The 23,350-nt window shown below is 43.8% G+C and overlaps 1 protein-coding gene across 1 annotated transcript in view; it reads left to right on the forward strand.

Moving 5' to 3' along the window:
* The window catches only part of LOC108785444 (astacin-like metalloendopeptidase), a 36,065-nt gene that overhangs the window by 8,470 nt on the left and 4,245 nt on the right, over positions 1-23,350 (forward strand). Inside the window, exons 8-14 of the mRNA XM_018554510.1 lie at positions 1,696-1,874; positions 3,420-3,507; positions 7,042-7,169; positions 8,098-8,213; positions 10,586-10,796; positions 11,491-11,609; positions 13,840-14,062. Of these exons, the coding sequence (XP_018410012.1) occupies positions 1,696-1,874; positions 3,420-3,507; positions 7,042-7,169; positions 8,098-8,213; positions 10,586-10,796; positions 11,491-11,609; positions 13,840-14,062 (1,064 nt within the window). The remainder of the gene's footprint in view (positions 1-1,695; positions 1,875-3,419; positions 3,508-7,041; positions 7,170-8,097; positions 8,214-10,585; positions 10,797-11,490; positions 11,610-13,839; positions 14,063-23,350) is intronic.

Below are 23,350 nucleotides of genomic sequence, written 5' to 3' on the forward strand. Positions count from 1 at the left end.
CCAAAAAAAGCCCTCTTTATTATGTGATCAGTTGAAGTCCTTTATACCCCCGTTAAAGCCCTGTTTATAATAGTGGTCCGTGGAAGACTCATATGCCCCTACATAAAGCCCTCTTTATATTTGTGGCCAGTGGAAGCCTTATATGCCCCCTAGTTCAAGCTCTCTTTACACATGGAGTCAGTTGAAGCCTAAAATGGCCCCTGTATAAAATTCTCTTTATATTTGTGGTCAGTTGAGATCTTATATGCCTCCTATAAAAAGTCCTCTTTACATTGGTGGTCAATTGAAGACCTACCCCCCTCATAAATCCTGCTTTATATTTGTGGTCAGATAAAGTCTTATATGCCTCCTATAAAAAGTAATCATTACATTGTTGGTTGATTGAAGCCCCTATTTCCCCCCATATAAATCCCCCTTTATATTTATGGTCATATGAAGTATTATTTGTCTCCCATAAAAACGACTTCTTTAAAGTGGTGGTCAGTGGAAGACCTATATACCCCTATATAAAACCCTTTTACAATTTGAATAGCAATAGCAGGCTGGCTATAGCTCCATGCATTAAAATACAAAAAAAAAAGTTTTAAAAAATTAAAATTAAAAAGACAAAAAATTTTTTTTTTTAAATAAAGAAAAAGTTAAATAAATAAAAATTAAAAATGCAAACAAATAATAAAAAATAAAGTTTATAAAATAAAATTAAAAATAGAAAAAAACTTTTTTTGCTGTGTCATTTTAAATAAAATATTTTTTTAATTATATTATAATCTTCTGGACAACAGGGACAGTAAAAGACCCCTGACCCTTCCCTATGCTATCCAAAAGTAAAAAATGTTTTTTTGGCTGGAGTTACACTTAAAAAATGTACCTGTTCCGACTTACATACAAATTCAACTTAAAGTGACATTAAACCCTCAGATTTTTTAACATAAACCAATACTGTAATGAGTGCCTTACTGTAATCCATGGTTGTTTCCATTCTCTGCTGCTCTTCCTTTTAAATCTGTATATGTTCTCATGCTCTGCAGAATTTCTGTTTTGCAGCAGAGTGCCTTGTCCCTGGAATGGATACACGGTGTCTGTGTATACGTTTCTATAGACTTGTAACCTGAGCCAGCACTACAGGAAGAGGCCCTGAGCTGAAAAGGGAAGTTGTCCCCAAGCATGAGAAGACATGAGGATTTAAAAGGCAGAGCAGCAAAGAGAAGGGAAACAACCATGGATTACAGTAAGGCACACATTACAGTATTGGTTAATGTTAAAAAAATCTGAGGGTTTAATGTCACTTTAAGTACAAACCTAAAGTCCCTATCTTGTATGTAACCCGGGGACTGCCTGTATTTAAAAACATTGATAAGACCATGTTTGGCCTTTAATGGATTTAAGCCATGCAATGTTCTTGGGTTTGACAATTATTCATAGATCTGCTACAAATTTACATCTATATTTGCAAAATAAAAGTCACTCTTAGGGACACACTATTGCTGACCACTAGAAGGAGGAAATTCATAACATAGGGATATTAGTGACTTTACTCATAACCCCTTGAACCGTCTTTGTCTGCACCTATTTTTTAATCTGCCACCTCTGTCGCTTTACCTTGGCATGGTTTTCCTTCTAGACTCTCTCTGTGTGTAGCTACCAGATAGATAGACCAGTCATGATAGACCAGTCATGATACATGTTCTTCCTCAGATGTTGGTCCTACCTGGGGAGAATTGGAGGACCCCAAGATCTGTCGCTATTCAACCCTGGCTGCCTATTGAAAGGGATTGTACAGCACGAGCTCAATCATGTCCTGGGCTTTGTCCATGAGCACACCAGGAGTGACCGGGATACCTACGTTGGCATTGAATGGGCACATATCTCAGATGGTAAATTTCATCATACCTTCTAATGATGCCATGTTGGTCTATTTGCCATTGTAGAAGTGTGAGTGTACTTAGATGTCTTGACTTTGCAGGAAGTGCAGGACTCTCCAGTCAGGCTCTCATTTATTCACGTCATGGTATAGGTGGTGGAAGTTGGTCACATTCAACTAGACTTGTTCTAAATGTGGAAGACATTTCACTTTTCATGCTAGAAGAGACAGCAAAAGCAGAGAAAACACGGGGGTTTCAACTCTACTGTATCCAAAACTAAGATTCTGATTTGAATTCGTACATGTGCTCCTTAGTGGTTTAGAGTAAACCCATATTTTCAGTAACCTGAGGACATAAATATAAAGAAGGCACACTCAGGTACCTTAATGTGATGTTAAATATCTTTCCAAGCAGGGCCGGAACGATGATGGGACCCTCATAGAAAAACCACTAAGGGACTCCCTACCCCCTAATATTAAAGGCAAATCTCCCCAAATGGTGTACATTTGTATGTACATTTATTCTATCTAAATGTAGTATCCAAAAATTGTCATTTGCATTAATCATTGTGCTACTGGGCAGCTCTGGGCCCCTGTGTTTCTGGGCTCCATAGCATGGTCTGCAATGGCTGTAGTTATGCTCTTGTTCTAAAGCATGCTGGGAACCCCAAAACCTGGAATATTTGCAAATGTTATTATAGACTTCAGGAAGGAAGTGTTTTAGGGTGCCTGTTTTCAGGGGCGTTCCAAGCCATTTCGCCGCCGGGGGAAGAAAATAATGTTGCATGTTAACTGAGAGGGTAGGTTGCCAGAGCATCCCGCTGAGCTCCTGGCAACCAGTGACATCACTTGGTGTCCCAGGTTGGTATGGCCCTTACACATCTCCTTGCCCGGCTCTTAGAAACCTGGGATGCTCTGGCTGGAATGGGGGTTGCAGGCACACTACAAATATTGCACAGCAGAGTGCCCATGCTGCTCTGCCTGCCATGACCCAAAGAAAAATGCTGCCTCAGGCAACTGCTTCCAGCTGCCTCATTATAGGGACGGGCCTACTGCTTTTCATTTATGTCACCTCTTTACCTAGTTTTCTGTAAAGTTTAATTTGAAGTCCACTCAAAATAATATCTATTTTTGGCAGAGCGTGGGGGAGGGGTGTTACATCACCTATCAGCATCCGATACATATTGGATCCCTACAGTATAGAGAAAGATTTCCCTTCTAATTTCTTTCTCTTCCCTCATTAATTTTACATTCTATGGAAATCACCAGATGGAGTTGGCTTTCTTCGGCTTCGCAAACAAGTGGTGGTGGGTAGAGATAGCCGCTTTGGTGGAGGGATTATGCTGGGAAGGTCCCTGAAAAGGTAGATGATGAGTGATTCAACTTGCCCTTACCGACTCAAGGGTGAAAGTTTAGGTTGGACAGGAATTTAAACACTGGAAATATATGTTATTCAAATCACAACATACATACAGTATGAATAGTAATTGCATTCAGCCACTGAATAGGAGAAGTAGTAATGATACTAACCATACTTTCTGCATATTGCATCATACAGTATACAAAAGCAACTTTGAGATGACCCAGCCTCCAACCAATAACCTGGGCCTGCCGTATGATTACGCTTCTGTGATGCACTATGGAAGGTAAGTCAATATCACCAATAATACCCTCTAAAGCAGTGGTTCTCAACCGTTCTAGGGCCGGGACCCCTCGTTAACTATTGCCAAGTTGTGGTGACCCCCAACGGTAAAATTTAGGGATGCACCAATACTAGTATCTGTGCGGGCACTCAGGAGGCTATGCGGGCTCTCACGTGACTAGTGGGACTCTCTGGTGGCGCCCAGTGGGGGCTCTGTGATGTCCAGTGCGACTCTTTGGTGATCAAGCACTCACCTCCTCTCACTCCTGCCCGCTCCCCTCTCTCTGATCCTCTCCGGCCACCGATGCTGCAGCGCCATCTAGGAGAACTGACACTGCCTCTTACATAGTGCAGCGCAATGCATGTGGTGACCCACTTTTGGGTCGCGACCCTGAGGTTGAGAACCACTGCTCTCAAGGACCTTTCATGATACAGCTCCCCTGCAGGGTTGGCCCCAGGTGCAGAGCTGCCTACAATGTAGGTTTAGGTTACACCCTGTATAGGCAGCATGATGCAAAGTTCCCATCTAGACTGAACCTATACATAGAATAACATAGAATATTTTCCATGTTAAGTGCATGGATGTATATTATTGTGCAAATGTAAAATTTTCAAGTATTTATCACTTCTCACAGAGATCACAGAACCCATCTGACATCTGTTGTTCTATACAAGAAGGGTGCCATTTTTGTTTAGGCATCATCCAAGGTCATTGTCTACTTCCTAGACTGAGTTGCTGGCTCATAGAAAAAGCGGTCATGTTAATCCTGGTGCAATTTTTGATTGTTTTGGATACAAAGTTACAGCGTTGCAGTCTGAAGCAGAGGAGACTGGGCAAATTCTTCCTCCTGCCTGCAGCACACAGATGACATCATCTCAGCCTAGCCAAAGTCACAGAACTGGAGCTCAATGATGACTTTTTAAAGCTGAATTCTAGTATACAAATTCATGTAATTGACCTCTAATGAAGTGTATTCTATCTCCTGTTGGCTATTGGTTACCTTTAAAATCCTCCCTTCACTGAAGCGGGATCCTACTTACAGCAGTGATCTGGCTCTGCAGGGACATGACGTGACAGTGATGGATCCGATCATTCGCTCTCCCTTTGTTACCCCCTCATTCATTCTCAAAACGCCTTGTAATATTTTAATGGAATGCAAGGTGTTCTGTGAACGGACGGAGAGGGGGGGGGGGGCTCTTCCCTTGTCCATTCACATAACGCCATGCATTCTGTGTAAAATATTACAGAAATTTGTGAATAGACGAGTGGACAGGAAGTGAAGGGTTAACAATAGGCGCTGCCCCTCATCCCTGCAGTACCAGAAGATCACGCACTAAGGTGTACGTTTAATAAACTGTGAAAGAGTGTGATAAGCAGTGAGAAGGCTTTTCTCACCTTAGCAAAGTGAAAAGTCTAGAAAATGGTGTTTAATAACCCGTGATAAGTCAGGTAGGAACTGAAATATCTCCCCTGTTCTCATCCTGGTGATAAGTAAACAGAAAGTAATGGGAATGTACCTGTTTAATAAAAGGGAGAAAAGTAGAGAACAGCTTTATCACTGGATAAGTATTGTGAAAAGTACCCTTGATTTAGCACCCTGTCAGACCTGGTAATAAAGGCCTTTTTCTCGAGAAGCACTGAGCAAAGATACAGGAACTTGGAACTAGGTTTATGACTTTAGGAACCTTCAGGAACAGTTAAAATAAAGCACAGATGCTCCTCTTCTGGATTTCTGACATTTTGGGACATTTATGCCAGTAGCAATGTTTGGCTGCCCAGGTAGCCTGAATGCTGATTGAAGCCCGTGACACACTGCAGGCGATTATATATATATATTGTGGGGAACCCCAGGGGTACGCATGCGTCTTCAACACAGTCCGATATAAACAGTTTTTATTTAAACCAGCAGTAACAGAACAAACAACTTTCTTCAGCAAAACAGTAAAGTAAAAGGCTTTCCTCAGCAAACATCAAACATAAAGATAAAGTCCTTCAATAAGATTGCACTGTGTAGTGCATTTAGGCGATCTCACCAAGATAGAGTCCACTTGCTTCTGCACAGCCACACACACCCAGACCTTTCTGTCTGTCTCTCAGCTTCCTCACTCCTCTCACCCCCCCTCCTTTGCCGCTGGCGATCCCGAGCTCCGCTGTGCCGGACAAGCTACAGTGTAGCCAAGCTGCAGTGCGGTGCGAAGTGGAAGTTTGGGTTTTTTTTCCCTTTGCTTCGCTTCGCCTGCAGTGTGTCAGAGCCTTGAGAGGGAACAGGAGGGAAGTCTGTTTTAATGCCCCCCTTCCCTCATGAGAGTGACAGTGGCAGTTTCAAGTCCCCTCACTGTATCTGTGTAGTGTGAGGGAAAGTTCAGTAAGGTCATGTGACCTTAGGGTTTGTTGTTGAAGTCTCAGTCTCCCTCAGAAACAGGCCCACCAAATAAAGCTTGAAGGATGTCTGGGGAGTATGTTTTTGAGGCAGATGCAGTGAACATTGCACTCCACACATAACAGTCTGTAACACCATTTCGCCACCATGGTCTGCCGTTTATGATGCATTAATACATGCTTCTAGTGTGTTTGCACACACACAGTGCTGATGCACCTATCTCGGGACAGCAGGCTTTTTTCATGGACGCCAAACATTCTAATTTCCAGCATGTGTCAGAGTGCCCACTTACATTGCTAGGCTCCATCAGAGTGCCCCTTTAGAATGTTTAACCCCATCACTGCCTCGCATTGTGGCTGCCTCTGGTAGTTTAATTCATGGTTTTGTACTGGTACATGCTGAACAAATCAGAACATGTAAATCCTGTTTTTTAGCAATTTTCTTAATTTTAACGGTGAAATAACTGTTGCACTTTGCTATAGCGGTGCTTTGTAATATTGTTAATGGGTGGTTTGGCAGATTAAACTACGATCCTGTCAGGAGGATTGCAGATTATCACAAAGGATGTCATTGTGCAGCTCAGAATACATTCCCCACATTGCTTTCTCAACTGATCACTGAGATAACTTATCTCAGCCTTTCACAGCTGTTACGTGAGATAAGTTTTCTTTTCGCAGGTTATTAAACAGCCTCTGTGCAGCCGAGAAAAACAAAGAGATCTGCTGAGTAAAGTTAACTCGTGATAAAGCTAGTTTTATCACAGTTTATTAAACGTACACCTAAAGGTGAAGCTTTCTTGAAAAATATTACTTTTGATGTATATTGAAGTGGCAGGTTAGTGGAGTCGAACTGTTAAGTGCTGCTTCAAGTGGTGTGACTGGTGCAAAGTTCCACTCACTTCCTTACATGTCTCCAGAACAAGACGTGCCGAGAAATCTTCCTGATGGAAACAAAGTCAACAACAGTGACCAGACAGAGGTTGTAAGCCTTCTTCACTCAATCCAAACCTAAAATAAAACTTCTGGCTAGAAGTCTACTGAAAATTTTGATTTCACTATACCAAAAGATGGTTTCATATGGTTGGAGCTTATAATATCCTCACGCATAGCATGAGCTATACAAATATTACCTTATCTGACTGTGTTTCATTAATGCAGATATGCCTTCAGCAAAGCTCCCGGAAAGGCAACCATTGTCCCAAAGCCTGATGCCAGGGTCTTCATAGGGCAGAGGTATGGACTGAGCAGCCTGGACCTTCAGAAGATCAATCGTCTTTATCAGTGTGGTGAGCACGAGCATTAGAAGAAAAAAAAAAATGACAAACTGCAATTTTTGCACATTATATGATCACCATGTGGCCCTGTGTAAATTACATGGGAACACTTTTTCACTCCAAGAAGTATTAAAGGAGAACTATGGGGTTAGGGCTTTTCCCCATAGTTCTCCTTAGGGTAACGGGAGGACACAAACTAGCATCCTCCCGTCACCCTAAGCTCAGTATACCGCGAGCTACAGCTCGAGGTATACTGAGATGCCGCAGCTGAAGCGGATCCCTACAATTATGTCTGGATCCGCCCAGCTGCGTTAGTGACAGCTGGCTCTGCCTATCTAGAGGCAGAGCCAGCTGTACCCGCCCCCTCCCCGTCCGTTCCGCCAGTAAGTGCTGGAGGATCGGAGCGGGGAGGGGGGAATCCAGCCCCTCCCCTCTCAAGGCAGAGAGCCGTGACAGGATCGAGAAGTGAGCAAACGCCGGTATGTGCTCGCTCACTTCCCGATCTACTGAGCCGACCTGTGACAGTCTCATTGTCACAGGTCGGCTAGAACTTTGAGGTGAGTGAAAAGCTCTCACCTCATAGTTCTCCTTTTAATAGAACAGAAATTCAGAATCACTGTTGCCAATAATGCAAAGCTGTACTTTGTTCATTCAGGACAGAGCTACAGGGTTGCTTTGATCCCCATTTATCCTCAGCATAAAGTTACATTTACTTTACTTACCCAATGGTCTGTTTAGCGTATTTCCCAGTATGGTAGAGCATGTGATCCACTCCGTGTGACAACACTGGGCCTAAATAGCCCTGTGTAGGCTATGACTACACAGGACATGCAATGACAGCTAGTATGCAGAGGATGATGATGAGTTTAGTATGAAGGAAGACAATGGATGAGGTTCGGAGTTGTTATAAAATACCATGTTCTCTATCTCTGGTTTGCAGATGTCTGCAGTTCGTTGCTCTGTGACCTGTCAGGATCTTTGCACTCGGGATATATAAGTTCAGTCAATCAGAACAGATCACAATGTGTCTGGCTCATTCGTGTCCCTGCAAACAAGGTATTTTTGATAGTTTACTTTTAAAGGGTGCCATGTCTAAAAGTTGGGTAGTTTCCAAGTAAGTTATATGACACAAAAGGTATCTATGCTAAACTAAGAGGAACCCATGGCACTAGTAAGGATGAGCAAAACTGAGAGTGTTCATTTCCCCACATTTTGGCGAAAATCAATAGAATATGGCAAAATTATATCATGTTGGCTAAATGATTTGGAGTCAATGGGAAAGGGAAAATTAAATGGTTTTCTTGTTTTTACGGGTCCAGTGGGCTCCTGGTGGTTACAAAAGCTATTTTCATCTATCTTGGACCTGTTTGTGTACCAACAATGACCATATTTTAGCCTCATTATTTTATGTTTTGCTTTTTTTTTTTTTTTTTTACAAAAAAAGTGAAATACAGTGGCAGCACACATATAACAAATCATATTGTCAGGAACCGGATCTGAACCCAGGGCCGCTGCTGTACCTGCTGAGCCACCTTAGATAGCTCTTTCCTGATTGCCTGTGTAATCCTCAGTTAACTTAACCACTTCAAGACCAGGTGTTTAGACCCCCTTCCTGGCCAGGCATGTGAACTTCCTATTTAAGCCATGCCTCTGCACTTCCTCTTTGCCAGATTATTGTGCTCCTGCCAATATCTTGCTTCCTTGCTCCTCCTGTGATACAATCCTCTCATACTGCTACCCGTGTACCGACCTTTGGCTGCTGATTCACCAACTACTCTCATCGTCTTCCACGTCATATCTGATACCTTTGGCTACCGACCTCGGCTTGATCTCTGACTACGATTCTGCGTGCTCATATACTACTATAGTCTGCTTGTGTACCGAACTCGGCCTGTTTGACTACAACTTTGCCTGCTGTTTCAGCTACTGGACTCTGAGCCTGATCCAGATCGTGACACATATACACACACAAAAAAAGAAAAAGAAAATCATTTACCAAATAAAGGAAAAATTTAATTTTTTATCTAATCAGCTCATTGAGTTAATTTGCGGTCAAATTACCAAAGTTTCACCAAGTCACTCCACTCATCCCTAGACACGAGTATCACAGATAATTATTGGTTTTCAATAGGGCACTTCTGTAGCTGCTTGCTTTTAGACTTCTGTCCTTAAAGGAGAACTATGGGGTTAAGTCTTTTCCCCATAGTTCTCCTTAGGGTAACGGGAGGACACAAACTAGCGTCCTCCCGTCACCCTAGGCTCAGTATACCGCGAGCTGTAGCTCGCGGTATACTGAGATGCCGCAGTATACTGCGAGCTGATGCTCGCGGTATACTGAGACGCCGCAGCTGAAGCGGATCCCGACAATTCTGCCAGGATCCGCCCAGCTGCGTGACTGACAGCTGGCTCTGCCTATCTAGAGGCAGAGCCAGCTGTACCCGCCTCCTCCCCCGTCCGATCCACCAGTCAGCGCTGGCGGAGGGGGGAATCCAGCCCCTCCCCTGTCACGGCAAGGAGCCGTGACAGGATCGAGAGGTGAGCGAACGCCGGTATGTGTTCGCTCACCTCCCGATCTACTGAGTCGACCTCTGACATTCTCATTGTCACAGGTCGGCTAGAACTATGAGGTAAGTGAAAAGCACTCACCTCATAGTTCTCCTTTAACTGAAACTCCTTATGACTAGGGTTGCGGCTGGGCTGTTCACCCAAGCCTGCTCTACACCGCCACCCCCTCCTCCCAACCCAATCAGTTATGGCCTGGGAATGTATAACTGCAGGCCAGGGAATACGCCTGCTGCCACTGACTGGGTTGGGTAGGGGTAGCTGTTAGAGGTTTTAGCGGGCTTGGGCAAACTCAGGCGAACTGGGTTTGCACCAAGGCCAGACTCGTCACTACTTATGACTCAACCTGAACAGAGTCGGGGACAGCTGGGGGCTGAATTTGAGTTTCAGCTGTTGAACTCCATTAACAAGCGGCTTTTCCCAGTAAAGTAGTGAAGGTTAACTGGCTAAACAAGTGAAAGGAAGTCTATAATGTAAATTTGAAATGTTCAAATGCAGACGTTCATACTTACAAAAGTAAAACCTATTTTAAACATTTCCTTGTTTAGCCCTGAGCATTGTAAAGAAAAATTATATACAAAACCACCAAACATCACATGGCATCCAGCCCAGCTCCCGGCAACCAGCGATGTAACAGTGAGCTAGGCAGGATGCCATGCACCACAAACATGCCCTTGTGTTGTTGTAAGCCATTTGGCCTGACATACTTACCTCTGGCCTGCTAAGTGTTGCACAATATTTGTGCTTACTTGGCATGCTAGAACCTGCACTTTGAAGTTTCTGAAGGGCTGCGAGAACCCCGTTTCCACTCATGATGCCTGCCGATTGAACACTATTAATTTACTGATAAAGGTTTTCCTATGTAGGTGTTCCTGCAGTTTCATACCTTTGATACCTCTCCCAGCTGCTCCTCGGACTCTGTGAAGGTGTATGATGGGGCTACCAAGACATCTCCTCTACTAATTAACACTACCTGCAGGATGAAAGATCTCCCTCCGGTGTTGTCCTCAGGAAACCTGATGTCCGTGGAATTTTTAAGTGGTGGAGTTACAACATTCACAGCTTCTTATCAGACAGGTAGTTTTATAGCATTTCTTTGAACAGAGAGACTAACTTATTTACTGCCACTGATGAAGGGTAAAGCAGAGAAATACATTGGCTGCTGTCTGTAGCTTCAATAGGTAAATACACTAACCTGGAACAAGCATGCAGCAAGAGAAGTCATGACCCCTTAATCTGTATACTTGTTCCTATTAATGAATACAGAGTGTGTATATTTGCCTAAAGTTCAGCTTTTAGAAAAAACAGGGATGGGGGTGCTGGCACAATAAAAACAAATTTGGAAGGTCACTGTAAAAAAAAAACGTATACATACGGGTCGAACTCAATGGACTGCTTTTTTTTTTTTTTTATAGCATGTAAACATTTCATTGTAAAGATATTAGACATTCATAGTATAAATCACGGGAAGTTTTAGGTAGAAATACATATTATACCATTGCTACAAAAGGAAAACTTACAAAATACTCAGTCAAGCCACGCCACAGTATGAGTAGCTGAATTACTTTGTAAGTTGTATCTTTTTTCAACCTGACTAACTATGTAACTACATGTAGAAAATAAAATGGCCGCTTACATGTAGAAAATAAAATGGCCGCTAACATTCACATATATTTTGTGTTGATTACTTATATGCAGTGGATCTTATTCAAACACATATCAATCTGCACCTGTACTGAATATAATTCTGCGTGTGTATCTATTGTTGTAGTGGCATGTGGTGGAATGCAAATGAAGGAGACTGGAACTGTGACCTCTCTGGGATACCCTACCAAGTACCTACCCTTCCAAGATTGTATATGGTCTATTGTGGCACCCACTGGGCATAGAGTAAGTTATATTTAAAACTGAAGAAATATTGCAGTTAAAAAAGGCAAAAAACTTGATTCAAACTGTTTTTTCATAGCTGCTTCCTACTACTAAACTCTTTTCTTTTGTGTGTTCAGCCAGTCTTTGGTCCATTAATGTCCCCATAGTCTACCATATTGCCACTGGTGTCCTGATCAGGGCCGGATTTTCCACAATGGGCAACCAAGGCCCGGCCTCGGGGCAGCAGGGAGTAGAGGGGTAGCAGGGGTGCGGAACTTCTATCTCCCGATTCCCGGGACATGCAGTTCCAGGTGCCGGGAGGGTAATTGTTTTCTACATTTAGCACTGCTTTGAGCAAGCAGAGCTAAATCTACAGCGGGGAAGCTGCCGCTTGTTTTGTACAAGTGATCTTGTCGATGTCGCCGAGATCACTTGTATGCAGCCTGCAGGTCTGCCATTCTCCATTGGTGGGTTTGGCAGGTAGGGGGGCGCATTGAGGAGCCTGGCCTTGGGGCAGCAGAGAGAGTAAATCCGGCTCTGGTCCTGGTGTACAAATAGTCCCAATTGTTCCAATACTGTCCCAATTGTATACATTATATCTGTGAGTCTCAGGCTCGCTTTCCTAAGGGTACATTTAACTCTATATAGCAGTAGTAATTATCTTACTAGAAGATCACTATCTGCAAGGAGTTTGCATGTTCTCCCTGTGCTTGTGTGGGTTTTGTCTGGGAACTCTGGTTTCTTCCCACACTCCAAAGGCATGCTGGGAGGTTAATTGGCTCATGTCTAAATTGGTCCTTCTATGTATGCATGTGAGATAGGGACCTTAGATTGTAAGCTCCTTAAGGGCGGGGACTAATGTGAATGTGCGCTGTGTAAATTGTCGGCGCTATATAAATACCTGTAAGAATGAATAAAAGGGGTCTCAGCTATGCCCCTAACATTCCCAGAGGGCTGCAGATAATATTCTGCATATGTATTGTGATAAAACATTGCCAGAAATTGCTGATATACTGCACAAGATGGCCCGGAGAAGGTGGACATGGTACAGTTGTGGTCAGAGACTGGAGAGTGCTGCAGGAGACAATTAGAGACTGAGGACATGTTTCATGAGACTGCTAGAGGTCACTGTTATTGCATCCTCTTTTACAAAACAATGCTCTTACCACCGACTGTTAGGGTCTGAGAGCCAAACAATAAGTTGTTAAACTGTGAATGAGACAAGAGAAGACTTTTACTCAGTCTGTTCTTAGTTTCATCTCATTGTGCTCTCACAGTTTCTAGTGCAGAGGTCATCAATCAGGGTAACAGGCCACCCATACATCCTACACATATGTGTTATGTGATGGCAATGGGTAGACATATTGCAAAGAGCAGCATAGACCAGCCTTTCTCAACACTAGCGCGCCTCCTGGCTTTCTCAGCGGTGCCTCGAAAGTTTCACACAACTTCATGCCTCTGATGTGAAAGAGGAGGACTCTGATGTGAAGAGGGAACTTCAGGTTTGAAGAGGGTCTCATAGTGTGAGAAAGGGGACTCTGATGTGAAAGAGGGGGACTCCGAAGGGAGCTTCTGATTTGAAGAAGGCCTCCTAGAGTGAGAGGGGTGACTCTGATGTAAAATAGGGAGAATCGGATGTAAAGGGGGGCTTCTGATTTGAAGAGGGTCTCCTAGTGTGAGAGGAGGATTCTGATGTGAAAGAGGGGGACTCTGATGTGAAAGAGGGGGGCTTTGATGTAAAGGGAGGCTTCTGATTTGAAGAGGGCCTCCTAGTGTGAGAGGAGGATTCTGATGTGAAAGAGGGGGACTTTGATTTGAAGGGGGGCTTCTGATTTGAAGAGGGTCTAATAGAGTGGGACTCTGATGTCAAGGGGGGCTCCTGATACAAAGGGGGGCTTTAATGTGAAAGGTGGCACTCTGATTGTGTTCTTGTGTGGGGTCACCCCCCCTTTAAATTCATACCAGACCCCTATCTGGGATAAGGGATGGGTATGGATTTTGGAGGGACCCAACGGTTTGTACATTTTAGCCTTTTACGCCTCAAGATTTTGTTCACTTTTAAAGGGTGACGTGGCTGAAAAAAATGCTGAGAAAGGTTGGCGTAGACAACATTCCAGAGGAGATACATCATTATATCTAATGATTGATTTATATTTCAGTTGTAATTATAATGACATTTTCCCATATGATGCTCTTACATCTACTACTACTTTTACTTTAAAATAACTTTAAATACTGTTACCCCTGGCAGATTCAGCTGAATTTCGTCTCCTTTACGCTGGAGTCCTCCCGTAACTGCATTTACGATTACTTGTCCATCTCGGACAGCTCTCGATCTGGCACCTCGGTATCAGACAGGTATTGTGGGGCTAAGAAGATGCCGTCACTGGTGTCCTCTGGGAACTGGATGCTGTTGCAGTTCCACTCGGATAAGTCAGTGCAGAGTACCGGCTTCCAGGTCACATACAGATGGGGTGAGTAGAAGGAGAAGACTTGGAGTCATGGCTAGCAATATAGGAAGGTGTGAAGGTCAGCCTCTATGAAGTTCAAGAATGTCACCAGCACACCATTGATCAAGTGACGTTAATCCATTTAATGACACAACAATGCCATCCAATGCTAGCATTTTCGGGGCCACGCAGGGTCCCCTTCATCAGGCTCGGATGAAAGTGACCTTGCGTGGCCCCAAAAGGGCTAGCATTGGATGGCATTCTGTCATTAAATGGATTAACTTCACTTGATCAGTGCTGTGCTGGTGACATTCTTGAACTTCATGTATACTTCACGGTGCCGTCCGTGGTCAGAGAAGGAGTGCAGCAAGATACATGCATATTTGGTCAGCTTCTATGAACCCTGTGCAGTAGAACTCAAACTGGAAGAGGGAGAGAGAGTGCTAGGGGCCAATCAGGTGCACTAACAATGCTGACAAGTGGAGAGATCGTAGGGATCAAATCAAAAGGCTGCTTCTTGACCATCCACTCACAGGATGGGGCAGAGAGGGTTTATCCCACCCCTGGGGCTGCTACCTGCTGCTCCAGTGAACAGGTAAAGCTGTATGTAGCTGCAGTTAGATAAACAAAAAACATAATAAGGAAAAAAGATTTGAATTATGCAATAAAAAAACAAGGTCACATCAAAAATAACTTTAAAGTAAACTCTGCAATAAACACTAAAAATATATTTTAATTAAAAATACACTTTGTGCTTTAATTATAAAATCACATTACTAATATTTTCTTATACTTGTTGGCACCATCAAGGGGCGCTAGTGCCATGCAAACATCATCCACCCGGGGGCGCTAGTGCCATGCAAACATCATCCACCCGGGGGCGCTAGTGCCATGCAAACATCATCCACCCGGGGTAGAGCATTATAAAGTTTTATAAATGAAGCCCTTATCTGAATTTCAGTTTCCAAATTTCAGATCCCGTCCGAATTTCGTTCAAAAACGAAAATTAATTGGACATGTGACTTTTGGATCCCGAATGCCATACGAAATTTGGATCCCGAATGCCATACGGGTCTCAGCCTCAGCTTTAGTAATATATGTAACTATATGGCTCCCAGACCCGAATGCCATTCAGGATCCGAATTTCCGAATGCATTTGGGAGCTCCCGTATGCCATTCGGGTCTGGGAGCCATATACATATATTACTAAAGCTGAGGCTCCCAACTGCAATTTGGGAATTCCGATACTGAATGCCATTCGGGTCTAGGAGCCTCAGCTTTAGTATAATATCTGTATATGGTTTTCTGTGGTATTCGCAACGAATATTTGTAAACTTGTCCAAAACCAACGAAATTCGAATTTCGTCCAAAACCCGAACCGAATTTAATTTCGTATCCGAATTCCAAAATAACAAAATATCCGAACCCAACCGAACCAAATGTTTCCGCAGCTTACATGTCTAGTTCTCAGTTCTAGTTTTGGGGCAGTGTTGCTCTAGTTCAGCAATATAATGAGGTCCTGGAAATGATTTGATAATGCTATAACGCAATTACGCCCTCACAATCTTTGCTGCGCTAAAACGGTTATATTTATTTTCTTCTCTGCAGTGTGAGACATCGTTGGATGAAGTTTGAAGATCTTGGAACGCAATACACCAGAGGGAAACTCTGACCCTCCAGCTTTGAGGAAACTACAAATCCCATTATGTGTCTTCCTCTGAGAGCCATGTCTGTAGCTTTCAGTCTCGCAATGCCTAATGGGATTTGTAGTTCCACAGCAACTAGGGGGGCTGAAGTTTGCCTACCCCAGCTCTACACTTTGTTTTAACCCTACTGAAAGAATGTAAAGTCAACCAGTGCTGTCCAAGCACCCATTAAACCAACCTTGTGTATTGTTATCGGACGAGCTTCAGGGCCTGCAGAGCTTGGTTACAATCTTCAGAGTACCTCTGCTGCACACTGGGAGTCCCAAATACCTGTAAATGTTGAAAGGAATTTTAGAATAGACTGCATACCATAATGAAGCATGGGTTTCTGGGCCCTGAGATGTACTAGTCCAGAGGTAGGCAACCTCTGCACTCCAGCTGTGGTGCAACAACAACTCCCATCAGGCCTTTGCCTCTGAGTGTCATACATGTGGCTTTCGGAGTCTTGCGATGCTTCATGGGTCCTGTAGTTTCACCACAGCTGGAGTCCCAAGTCCCCCCCCCCCATACTAGGTTATCATGGGATATAATGGGGGAGGCCTAGGCTGGGACAAGTTTCAACTTTTAGGGGCTCCCAGGGTGCAGCAAGGAGTTTGAAGATTGCCATTGTAGATCAGGGGTATGCAACCTCTGAACTGTTGTGAAACTACAAATCCCAAGAGACATTATAATCTGATAATTGTATTATGCCCTTAAATATGACCATACACATCACAATATGTTTGTAGTCTAATATATATTTTCTGACAACTGTGCAGTACAAGGGCCTGGATGATTGGATGCAAATTGGATGCATTTTATGGGTAGGCCTGGAAGGTCCTGTTTCTGTTTTTGGATGTGTAAGGGGTGTAGTACCCTTAGTTTTTCACCAGGCGTCCCTCTTGGCCGAGTTAAGAGTGTATATATATCTGAGTGGCCAGATTATTATGAACACCCCATCAGTACTTCGTTGGGCCACGAGATGACTTTGTTGGGCCGCCTCGTGACTCCACGAGATGTTGAAAGGTGATGGGAGGAATCTGACACTGCACTGTTGCCCTTCTGTTTTTTTGCCCCAGCCCTGCCACTCTCCGTTCTGCCCTAACATTGACTGGTTGCTGACGGCCACAATTCGCACGTTCAGACCCAGATTTTCGGCTGACAGTCCAGTCTTTAAACACTTTAACAATGAGCCCCTCTTGAACATTTAACGAATTCTGCTGTTTTGCTGATACTCGTTCCATGGCTCCGAGCGCCAACAATCATTCCCGTTCAAAGGCTGTTAAATCGCGTTGTTTCCCCGTATCTTCAGAAACAAATCACTTCTACTGTCGTGGTAAACAACCTGCTTCCCTATTTATAATGGTCTGGCCCTCTAGTAACTTCAGCGCAAAATCATAGCTAATTTGCCTACAAATGTCAGGTGGTCATAATAAATTTCAAAGAAAAAGGGCCACTCAGTGTACACTGCCTGGCCAAAAACAAAAGTCAAACACTCTGATATTTCGTTGGACCGCCTTTAGCTTTGACTACGGTACTCATTCGCCATGGCATTGCTTCAAAAAGCAATGCAATGTTACAACATTTATTTCCGTCCAGATTTGCATTAATTTTCACCAAGATCTTGTAGTGATGATGGGAGAGTCGGACCACTGCGTAAAGTCTTCTCCAGCACATCCCAAAGATTCTTGATGGGGTTAAGGTCTGGATTGTGGTGGCCAATACATATGTGACAATGATGTCTCATGCTCCCTGAACCACTCTTTCACAATGTAAGCCCATGGAATCCTGGCATTGTCATCTTGGAATTTGACCAATGTGCCATCAGGGAAGAAAAAAATCCATTGATGGAAAAACCTGTTCAGTATATTCAGGTAAGCAGCTGACCTATTATCCAATGGAAGGCTCGGACCTATTTGCTTAGCTAAATCCAGGTGGTGACTTTTTTTTTTTTTGGCCAGGCTGTGTGTGGCAGACAAGAAATCTTCTTAGAGCCCTTTCATTGTAGAGAACTAAGCCAAAGGAAAGAGCAGTGATAAGCTCTTGTGGACTTTCATGGGATACACAGGGCCACAGCTGGAAAAATGAAGTTTCACATTGTTCCTTTTAGGGGGGATGCCGCTGTTCCTTCTTCAAGTGGATCTAGCCAGTGCAACTGGAAACTCTACTCAGATAACACCTTCCTGTGGTCATAAGTCCGGAAGTGGACCAGGCATAGCCAATCCATGGAACCATGATAAAAATGGACCATAAGAAAAGAGAAGTTCAAGCAGAAGATGGACCGAGTCTCTTCATGCCTGCGATTGGTGGGTGACCATATTTGGGAAACTTATTGTAGCAGCCTGCAAGGGGGAAGGGTTGTGTAATGGTTGCATGATGGAGGGTCAGTCAGTGGTGGTGGCCTCTCAGGCTCCTCCAGTGCATCTGCTGCGCCACCTAGACAGTGACCATGTCAACACGGGTCTAAGGTACAGAGTGTGACCCTTCTATGGATTGAACCCGGACCATCATCATGTCAACATGGTCTAAGGTATAGAGCATTATGCTTGCAGGGATTGAACCTGGAAACACAGACACAGTGGAGGCCTCCTATGCAATTGTAAGAAAGAACCCTGCCTAGGCTGTGCTGAAGATATGCAACCTGAGTGTGTTTTGGAGCCAGCAGGGTGAGGTTGGAGTTTCAGTTTCCCTCCCTGCAGGACGAGAACTGGCATAATAACCAAGGTGACCCCCCTTTGGCCTTCACACAGTTTTAGTAAATCTAAAGGCAGAGATGGTACAGTCATATTCTAATGTTTAGGATCAGCTTTACAAACCTATTGCACTCTCTCATTAACATTTGCCAAAACTATGTAGTTTGAGTATTTACCTAAGCAAGTCATTCAATTGCATCCAGGGAAGCCCTTGCACTACAAAATTGTTGATTCACTGGAGTTCCTACTGCCTGCTACTATGTCACTATAGAACTCAGTGGCCAGTGGTAGGAAACACAGCACAGTGGTGATGTCACTGCTACTTGTATGTAGTAATATCTGGGTTAGCAAAGGTATTTGGTGCACAGTTTATATCCTTTATGTGTATTGGGGCATATATTTAATATTTCTGTGCTTGTAGTTTAGCTTTATAGGACCATAATAACTAATTTTGAATGGCTCAATTATCCCTACAAATCCCTACGTTCCTGTGGTGCCTTGCTGTAGTTTTGTTAATCATCATAAAGCTCCCTCTCCTCTGCTCCTCTTCTCTTTTTTTTTTACTTTCTTGCTCTGCTGCTTTGCTAACCTCTATCTGTTATCTGCACAGCTGCTTTGCTGTCTCTTGTGCAGCTGTCTCTACATTATACAGATGCTTTCTCCTCTTTCCAGATGCTTTCCCTTCCTCTCTGCACAGTTTCCTCTGGATTTCACCATCTTATTTTCTCACTTTACTCCGCTCTGTTCTATTCCAACTCAAAATTGCAGCCTAATTGCATCTGTCAAATTTCTTCTCTGGAATCAAAAATCATGAAAATGGTGAATGGAGAGTTTTCCTCAACTGGTTCTGTTACATTCACTCTTCAAACTGCCTGTTGTGAATTTTTTTTTCTTGACTGTAAATCAATTGCGAGATAAACCACATTTGGCCTGCATTTTACAGCTCATTCATTCATTCATTAAATGCAGGCTGCAGTATGGAGTCTGCATTATCCCACAGAGTTCTCTCTGAGCTCAGTGATTGGTCGAGACATCAGTCATTTGACTTTTGTAAGGCACAGTGCTATATATATACACACACACTATATTACCAAAAGTATTGGGACGCCTGCCTTTACACGCACATGAACTTTAATGGCATCCCAGTCTTAGTCCGTAGGGTTCAATATTGAGTTGGCCCACCCTTTGCAGCTATAACAGCTTCAACTCTTCTGGGAAGGCGTCCACAATGTTTAGGAGTGTGTCTATGGGAATGTTGGACCATTTGTGAGGTCAGAGCCTTGCGATAGTTGTAAGCTAATTAAAAGCTTGTACGATCTGCCCATCTTGAACAGGCAGATCATACTTGTGATCATTGAAAGCCCGCCCCCCTGAGGGGCGGGCTTCTGATGACTGCAATGCTGAACCGGCAGTGTGCGCTTGCGCACACCCGCCCTTTCGGCATTTGTCTCCCGAGCATGCCACAAACCCACCAACAATCGTACGATTCTCGGCGGGTTTTCAAACATGCTTGTTAGACCAAAGATGTGCGACCGTACAGTAGAAACGCGTGCACGCCTTCCATACACTATGCGATTATCGTACGATCTCGGGATTTCGTACGATAATCGCATGGTGTAAGGCGTGCATGGACTTATCGGGCCGCTCCCGGGAAGGACAGGTGCTGCTTGTGATTGTACGCAGCAGCCTGTTCTTCTCTATGGGAGCATGCAATCATACACTCACCCGAACTGCACATCCGTGCGCGTGCGGTTGTCCGTGCTCGGACGCAGACAGGATCCATCCTGTCTGTGTATGAGCACGGACACCCGCACGCATGTGCAGCTCGGCTGAGTGTACGGCCACGTACTCCCATAGATAAGAACAGGCTGCTGCGTACAATCACACACAGCACCTGTCCTTCCCGGGAGCGGCCCGATAAGGCCGTGCACACTGGCTCTTAGCAATGTGAATGAGACCTAACTCATCAGTGTTTGATGTCTTTCTCTTTGTCCATTTAAAAAGCAGCTTTGCACAGAAAGTTGCAAAAGTAGATTATGGGGTCACATGCCTGGCTGAGCAGTGTAAGTCACAAAATCCACTGCATAGAATCAATAGAATAAATGTTAGATTTAACAGTTTACAATTCGTCCTTCAACCCTCCATTCAGCCAAGGTTCCACTTTAAATATAGTGCTGGCTTTAGTGGTTACGTTGAATGTAGGAAACTCTGCTTGACTTAAATCTCACTTCAACTTAAAGTGACACTAAACTGAGAAGGTAAATCTTAATATTGCCTTCGGGAACCTTAACTTTTAACAGAAATTTATCTTATTTGTGTATCACTCGGCTGTAGATCCTCCAATCATCTCTGAATTGGTGCTGACACTGTCCTTCCTTCTGGAGGGTGGCTACTTTTGTTCCCCATGTTCCCTGTGCGTGTTATAAAGTAGTCACCGCTCCAAGCTCACTCCCGTGATGGACTGCAATCTCATGTTTAGTTTATTAATTTGTATTGAGATTGTAGTTTGTTACGGGAGCGAGCTTGGAGCCGTGACTACTTTACGATACACACCGGGACCATGGGGAACAAAAGTAGCCCCCCTTCAGAAGGAAGGACAGCATCAACACCAATTCAGAGATGATTTCAGGATCTACAGCCGAGTGATACACAAATAAGATACATTTTTGTTAATAGTTAAGGTACCTGAATGAATATTTAAGATTTAACTCCTAAGTTTAGTGTCACTTTAAAATGGGATTTGTGCTTCCTGTATGTGACCACTAGGGGGCAGCAGGATCCTTGATAGGAATATAAGGGTCTTTTTTTTTTACTTTGAATGTCATCACATAAACTTCTGAGACCAGTAAAATGTTGAAATAAAATAGCTGATCAACCTAACGACAGTTTAATTTCCTGGCACAAATGCTATTCAAAGGCACGTTCTATAAAGCAATCACTGTGATTATATATTTGTAGTTTCCCCAATGCAGTTTGTTCTAGTGTTTGAATCTTCTCTCTGTCTGTTCTTGCAATTTAGCAATAGTTAGATGCTTCTTCAGGAGTTGGTGGTATGCTGGAAGTACTCAGCCTTATAGATTAAAAGTTGGTTGCCATTTGGACTATGGTGTGCAGCTTTTTTTCTTTGAGCTGCTGTGTTGGAGCATGGGCAGCTCCCAGCCTACCTGTGCCCAGGTGTTGGAGGCTCAGTGTTGAATAGACTAGTGATGGCTCTCTACACTCCACACTATCTCTACACTTTATATGGGGCCCAATCAGGGTCAGTACAAACACACTATAGAAACATTAGTTGGAGGAGGTCTGGGGATCCCCATGTTAGCAAACAGCTGCAAAGCAGCACATACAGATCCCCTCACCTTATTACATAGCAAAACAGACCCTAGTGGGTCCTGACAGGCACCATAGACTGCAATACAATAGCAATCTCATTACAATTCTGGCTTACCTTAACATGAGACTGATGATAGGCCAACAATCCTAGCCACCAATGACTGCAGAGGACTAGGACCCCTGATGTCCTTGGTTGCTAGGACACCAGGGGTCTTAGCAAGCAACGACTGAAGAGGAATGCTGTTCAGCCATGTATTGATCACCAACGTGCACTGGGCTATGGCTTGCAGTGAATGCACCTGCCTTGTAGGCCAGCGCATCCAATGTCACCCAACCATAACCAAGTGAAGGTTGGGAATGGGGATCAGTCTGTGTCCGGACCGTGGGCCAGACAGAGACAGATAAAGGGCCATAAAATGCTGGGGTCTGCTCTAGGCCAAGCTTCCTGCTTCCCGTCTGTAGATTGTGTTTCCATATGTTCTTAGGGGGAATTTACTAGGAAGCCATGTCACCGGCATTATGGAAAACTGTAATTATACAACTTGCTAAAATCCTTTTCTGCTTCAGTTTTTTATCATTAAACTAAAATTAAGCTCCCAAATGTATTCTGTTGTGTATTGGGAACATTATAGAAAAGGGTTAAATACTTCACTTTCAATCATATTTCATTGAACTTCCATCAAGGCGGGTTACAGAAATTAATTTGCAAAGACAAAAAAACATTTGTCAGGTTTACACTAAAAGAAATACTATAGAAGGCCATATATGTGTCTCTACACATGTTAATGAGTATGAAATGCTCACAGGTCCAAGAAGGAGACGGCAAACTAGTTCTGTCCCATTTAGGATTGCCATCTTTTCTTCAAGCGAAACCTGAAAACTCTCGTGACGCGCAGACATTTTTTGGGGAGAATGAGTCGCGGCTTATTCCTATGTAAATAGCGCCACTCATTCCTATGTAAATATCACAGTTGAGACTATTTTCAGTGGGGGGCCAGTAGCTCCCATCCTTGACATCTTGTGTCCGGATTCCTGCTGCCATGAAACCCGGACACAGCATTCAAAACCTGGACTGTCTGGGTGAATCCTGGACAGGTGGCAACACTAGCCCCATTGGATCCTGTTCGTTAAGTGGATCATCATGCCATTCATATGTAAATATCACAGTTGAGACTATTTTTAGTGGGGGGCCAGTAGCCCCTCTCTTAATTTTGGTTGCCCCTGTCTGCCTGACATCTTGTGTCCGGGTTCCTGCTGCCATGAAACCTGGATACAGCATTCAAAACCCGAACTTTCCAGGTGAATCCTGGACAGGTGGCAAACCTAGTCCCATTGGATCGTGTTCGTTAAGTGGATCAACGTGCCTGTGGTCAATATAATGACGTGGATGGTACCCCAAGATAGTAGGGGTAAAGGAGTGGCCACATAAAAAAACTCTGTAGAGTAGTGTTAAGGACTCGGACATTAAGAATCCGACATATATCTGTCCCTGGGCCAAATTCAGTACAAAGTGTGCACACTGGAGTTAACACAAGGGGGCGCCTTTCCTGGTGCAGGTCAATTTTATTTCAGTAAGCATGAGATAAGAACAAAAAACGTACTCA

Source organism: Nanorana parkeri, unplaced genomic scaffold, assembly GCF_000935625.1.
Source record: "Nanorana parkeri isolate BGI_ZX_2015 unplaced genomic scaffold, ASM93562v1 scaffold163, whole genome shotgun sequence".
NCBI classification, from domain to species: Eukaryota; Metazoa; Chordata; class Amphibia; order Anura; family Dicroglossidae; genus Nanorana; species Nanorana parkeri.